The sequence below is a fragment of the Megascapheus bottae genome, chromosome 28 (genome assembly GCF_031878675.1).
Source record: "Megascapheus bottae isolate mThoBot1 chromosome 28, mThoBot2.hap1, whole genome shotgun sequence".
Classification (NCBI taxonomy): domain Eukaryota; kingdom Metazoa; phylum Chordata; class Mammalia; order Rodentia; family Geomyidae; genus Megascapheus; species Megascapheus bottae.
This window is the reverse complement of record NC_143536.1, coordinates 12,729,761-12,735,760: the sequence shown is the minus strand read 5'-3', so window position 1 is coordinate 12,735,760 and position 6,000 is coordinate 12,729,761. Positions and strand designations below refer to the sequence as shown.

Genomic DNA, 6,000 nt, shown 5'->3' with positions numbered 1-6,000 from the left:
CTTCTTAGACCTGTAGAAGCCTGATCAGATCTGGTTGTCTGCCAGTGGAGGAGGGGAGGCTTGGATGTGCTCAAGCCAGTTGGGTTTTGGCTACAAGCAGCTTTGTAGAGGCCTCTGTGGAGCTCATTTCTGGCCTGAGTCCCCAGCATGGTCTAGGTTTTCTTCTGAGGGGCCTCAAGCCATAAGATGGGGTCACTTGCACTATTTACCCCACAGCATGTTGTTCAGAAGTGGTCTGGACTTTCTTTATCTTTGCCCACTGGTGGGGAGCTTTCTTCTAGTCTGGAAGTTAGGCACTATTGTAGGCCCCCACCCAAGTTGGGTAAAGGAAGTAGTATCCATGCCAATGCAAGGGGAAGACCGAGCTTTGCACGTGGAAGGGTGGGGAAAGTGGCCCTCACATGGTTGGGAGCAAATCACAGGGCCATCAGGGCTCTGGGCCTCTGTGCTTCAGGCTGCTCAGGGCTTTAGGGCCAGCGTTCGGGTCCCAGCCCAACGACAGTTCGTCTTTAGGTTCTTCGGTATCTTAAAGACTCCAACCATTAGGCCGGGTGCATAGGACCACTGAGGATAGAAACATGTTTCCGGCACTTTTGGAGCCGGCCCTGCAGAAGTCCTGCGGAAAGGGCGGAGCCCCCGGAGGGGCGGGCAAGGGCGGGGCCTCGGGAGAGGGTGGGGTCAGACGGAGACGGCGGAGCCAGAGCTGGAGGGGTGGAGCCACCCGGGGTGGGGCTCGGCGAGCTGCAGCCAGCCGGGTGAGGTTCTGGCTCGGGAAGGGGGCGCGGTCACACCTCATTGGCTGTTCTTCTGCTGGAGGGGCGTGGCCACCGGCAGACGCTGGGCGGGGCGCAGCGCTGGGCGGGCCCCGCCGCGTAACGAGTGGCGTGGGATACCGCGACGCTGCGGCTCCTTTAAGACCCGGGGCGCCACCTCTGCCGCCCCGCCTCCAGCCTGGGTCTAGTTGGCTGCGAGGCCGGGGCCGCGCTAGCCGCGATGGAGCTGCACATCCTGGAGCACCGGGTGCGGGTGCTGAGTATCGCCCGGCCCGGTCTCTGGCTCTACACTCACCCGCTCATCAAGCTGCTCTTTCTACCCTGCCGCAGCCGGTGCGCGCCCGGGTTTGGGGGCGGAGGTGGGGGCTTGGCTGTCGCTCCGGGCTCGGGTTGGAGGATTAGGGTCTCCTCCAGACGAGGAGGAGCGGGTGGGGAGGCACTCCCCACTCCGGCCGCCATCCGGCTTGGGCCTACCCTTCCTGGGACGCCGCCTATCCGGCCTCCCTCCCGGGGCCGGTCCAGGCGCAAACAGCCTGGGGTGGGTCGTGCCCCGCTCCAAATGGCGTGAGGCAGGGGCCGTCTTCCCCCGAGGACGCTCCTCCTCGCCAGCCACTTGCAAGTTAGAGGAGCTGATCGAGGAGGGCAAGGTCCGGGGCCCCTTGGGCTGGCGTCCCGCTGTGCCTGAGCTTCTCTACTCCCTCTTGGGGAGGGGGAAAGGTTGCGATTGGAAGGAACGGCCCACACCCCATTGCCCAGTGTAGGAAACTGAGGTGGGGGGGGGTCAGGAAGCCCACCCGCGGGGGGTCCTATACAAGGGCAGTGGGGGCAGAGTCCCCTCTTCCTCTACCCCTCCGCCGGGAATTAATCCTTCCTAACCCCTACCAGATGCAAATTCTTCAGTCTGACGGAGACTCCGGAGGATTATACACTCATGGTGGACGAAGAAGGCTTTGCAGGTGGGCACTTGTCATTTGTGATCTCTGCCCCAGGGTCTTAAGTCCTGAGAAATCTTGGACCTTAAAGGATCTGAGTTCGAATCCACCACTCAGCAGCTGTCTGTCTTTAAGCAGATCTCTTCCCTTCTCTGAACTGTGTCCAATTCAGTAAAATGGGTATAGTTAGAGAGGTGGGGGAACTAGACATGATCTCATGGGGGCCTTAAAAAGTTAAAATCTATGTGGGGCTGAGTGTGAGAGTGGGGCAGTAAAGTTTTTAGGTCAGCACGAAGACCTAACCGCTTCAGGCAAGAGTTGGGGGTTCCTGCAGCAGTTTTGACCCCCTGGTCACTATTCCTCTTGAACTTATCTCCTCAGAGTTGGTCAGCTCCTCCCCACCACCGGTCTGGGAACTCCTGGAGCGTGAGGGCTGGGGAAGGAATGCAGAATCAGGCAGCCATCCCAGAGCAGGGTCCTGGGAGCCTCCAGGCTGTGCTTGGGCGAACAGCAGCAGCCTTGGCCCTTGTCCCTGACTCAGGACTGGACGCTGGCCTGGTCCCTCCCAGGATCCTGGGGCTAACATGTGGCTTCAGCTCTTGACTGTCCAGGTCCATCTCACAGGCCTGGAGGCTTCGGGCAGCCAACTGGAGTTTGGCCTAGCCCTCAACTCCCAACTTCAGGCCTTAGTTTCCCTGTATTGCTGGGAAGTCAGTCAGCAAACAGCATCTCTGGCCAACCTGATCTGTGGGTGCCCCCTGGTGGTGTAGAGTGATCACTAAACAGGGTTCGATCCCATTTTACAGATAAACAGACTCAAATCCCTTGCCCCACATCAAGCAGCAAGTAAATGGCAACGCTGGGATTTGAACCCAGTCTGGACTTCTGATTTTATGGGGAAGGTTTAATCTCTACCTGACCAGCTCTTGAATCACTTTTTTCCCCCTCTGTATGGAATTTCAGAACCTCAGCTAGTCTCCAGCCCTGTCCCTTACCTTTTGCTAGAACCTCCCAAGGCTCACCGAGGAAAAGTGAGGCTCAGAGAAAGGCAGGGGCTAGCCCTGCAGGCTTGGACCAGGTATATGCATCTCATCCACAGAACTGCCCCCGTCTGAGTTCCTGCAAGTAGCAGAGGCCACATGGCTGGTGATGAATGTGTCATCTCCCAGTGGTACTGCAGTGCAGGCTGCGGGTGTCACCAAGATTGCCCGCTCCGTCATCACGCCCCTGGCCGAACACCATGTGTCAGTGCTGATGTTGTCTACGTATCAAACAGACTTCATCCTGGTGAGTTTCTGTGGATTCTGGGGCAGGACAGAGTGGACAAGCATGCCCGAGGCGGGGCCCATCATGATGTACTCTCCTCCTGCGGCCTAGGTTCGAGAGCAGGACTTGTCGGTGGTAATTCACACCCTGGCCCAAGAGTTTGATATCTACCGTGAAGTGGGAGGGGAGCCTGTGCCAGTGATCAGGGAAGATTCCAGCAATGGCTTTCCCCGCACCCAGCATGGTGAGGTCTGCCCCTTGACATGCCTTTGCTAACCCCCCAGGGTTGGGTGGGTGAATGGGAATGGCAAGATAGGCACACTTCCCATCTCAGTGGTGAGTGAGGCAGGAGGGTCCTGGCTGGTTCTGGAGCTCCACCCCCCGCCCCCCAGTCCTGCCTACACTAGTCCTTCCAGATCTGGCCACCAGGGGTCGCCCCAGCCCCATGGATGGCTTTTTACCTTATGACCATCTATCTCCAACAGGGCCCAGCCCTACCGTGCACCCCATTCAGAGCCCACAGAACCGCTTCTGTGTCCTCACGCTGGACCCTGAGACGCTGCCATCCATTGCCACCATCCTCATCGACGTGCTCTTCTATTCTCACAGGTGTGCACCTGGGCTCTGTGTTCACACCACCATTTCTGATCCACCTTTGTAACCCACCTTTGCCCCATCCATTCTGCTGTTCTGTGCTTTGCTCTGTTTCTCTGGGCTCCTGCGAGCAGATGACCTTTTATATCCATGTGCCCTTCGCTCATGTTGGAAGATGTTCCTGAGAGGCAGGAGCTGGAGGTGTTTGCTTTTTATCTTGAGCCTGAAATGGGTGCATGGCAGAGCCCCTGATTTGGGGGTTTTCTCAGTGCCCCCAGGGAGGCAGCCTCTGACAGTCTCGAGTCCAGCTCCATCCCATTCTTCGCCTTCTCCCTCATCGAGGGCTACATCTCCATCGTGATGGATGCCGAGACGCAGAAGAAGTATGTGGCCTTTGACCCCAGAGGTGGCTGGGAGGAGGGGGCCACAGACCCTAAGCCAGCCCCAGTGAGAGAGAGACCAGGCTCTGAGATCACCAGGCAGGCCTGCCCCAGGGTCCACCCACAGATGGGGTCATGGGTGACCCTGGCCCCCCTCCCCCCACCTGTCCCTCCAGGTTCCCCAGTGACCTCCTGCTGACCAGCTCCTCGGGAGAGCTCTGGAGGATGGTGCGAATTGGTGGACATCCTCTGGGCTTTGGTGAGGGCCACTCTTTTGGGGAGAGGACCGTGGGGGGTGACCCTGAGGTCAGGGTGAACCACATGTACCCCCTTGAACCTCCAGATGAATGTGGGATTGTGGCTCAGATTGCGGGACCCCTGGCTGCTGCTGACATCTCTGCCTACTACATTAGCACCTTCAACTTTGACCACGCCCTGGTGAGCACCACAGGCCTGGTAGAGGGGGGAAACTGAGGCCCAGGGAAGTGGGGGAGAGTCAGAGGCAATCCCAGCTGGGCTACACTCATGGCTGCCCTTCCCTCTTGCTTCCTCTCCCATGTCCCCTCCACGTCCCTCCCAGGTGCCCGAGGACGGCATTAGCAGTGTCATTGAAGTCCTTCAGCGAAGGCCGGAGGGCCTGGTATCAGAAGGTTCCTAGAGATTGGAGCAGGCGCCAGCTCTTCCTCACCACCGGGCTTCCAGAGACTTCTCTGAACTATTTTCTCAAGCTACGGAATGAGCCCCCCCCATTCCTACAGCAGGGGGCAGGGTCACCCTCATACCGCTTTCTGTATGTAAGCTGTGTGCAGACACTGGCACCAAGGGAACGCAGACAGGTGCCACCCCTCTCCCGTGCTGCCCACACAGGGAACCTGGTGCTCGGGGCTTCCCCCCTCCTCCCCCCCCCCCCCCCGTCCCTCCCCGCAGGCTTTCAGCATTTGCACAGTCCCTGCTCTAGGCCTGAACCGACTCCCTCCTTCCCCCCCGCCCCTGCCCCCCAGGGCCAGCTATTCCCCTGGGCAGGGCTCTCTCCCAGGTCTGGCCAGTCGCCTTGCTGGCCAGGTGAGTTCTGACAGTGCCTTAAGAAAAATATTTTGCCAGGTGCTGGTGGCCTAGCTACTCAGGAGGCCAAGATCTGAGGATCATGGTTCAAAACCAGCCTGGGCACAAAAGTTCATTTGACTCATCTCTAATTAATCACCAGAAAACTGGAAGTGGTGCTGTGGCTCAAGTGGTAGAGCGCTAGCCTTGATTAAAGAGCTCAAGGACAACGCCCAGGCCCAGAGTTCAAGACCCACAACCTACCAAAAGAAAAGAAAGTATTTTTACATCTTTTTTTGTTTTTGGTTTTAATTAAAGAGCTTTTTATTGACTAGAGTATTCTGTGTCCTTGATTCTCCTTTTGAGTTTCATTCTCAACTATGGCTGGCCTTTCTTTCCTTCCTTCCTTGCCTCCTTGCCTTTCCTTCCTTTTTTGTTTTTGTTTTTATTAAAAGATTCTATTAACACTGATTTTTTACATCATATTTCAAATGTCAAGTTTAGCAAACAAGTATTTAAGAATGGAATCTCGATATGCAATCACTGGCATATAAATTTGAGAACAAAATTAAAATTAAGCTGAGAATTTGTATGTCATAGATACATATAGATCTTTATAATATATCTATAGAATATGTATCCCATCATAGATCCTTTTTTATTCATACATTTGTTTTGTGTTGGCATTAGGACTTGAACTCAGGGCCTAGGCACTGTCCTGTAGCTTTTTCACTCAAGGCTAGCACCACAACTCCACCTCTGGTTTTTGTTTTCTTGTTTATTATTAGTTAATTGGATGTAAGAGTCTCATGGACTTTCCTACCTGGTCTGGCTTTGAACTGTGATCCTCAGATCTCAACGTCTTGAATAGCTATGATGATCGAACCACTGGCACACCAACTTCCTTTTCTTTGAGTTTAAACTCAGGGCCTCACATTGGCTTAGCTTGCTTGCTTGTTTATGGCAGGTGTTCTATCCCTTGAGCCATGCTTCCAGTTCAGCCTTTTGCCAGTG

At 55.9% G+C, this 6,000-nt stretch overlaps 1 protein-coding gene across 1 annotated transcript; it reads left to right on the top strand.

Moving 5' to 3' along the window:
• The first annotated feature begins 932 nt into the window (after nt 1–932).
• Castor1 (cytosolic arginine sensor for mTORC1 subunit 1) lies at nt 933–4,850 on the top strand. Its single transcript, XM_090320078.1, has 9 exons — nt 933–1,106; nt 1,659–1,729; nt 2,805–2,992; nt 3,083–3,215; nt 3,457–3,580; nt 3,835–3,948; nt 4,122–4,204; nt 4,289–4,383; nt 4,526–4,850. The coding sequence occupies exons 1-9, from the start codon at nt 994–996 to the stop codon at nt 4,601–4,603; spliced, it is 999 nt and encodes a 332-aa protein (XP_090176204.1). The 5' UTR covers nt 933–993; the 3' UTR covers nt 4,604–4,850.
• Nucleotides 4,851–6,000: the final 1,150 nt, after the last annotated feature.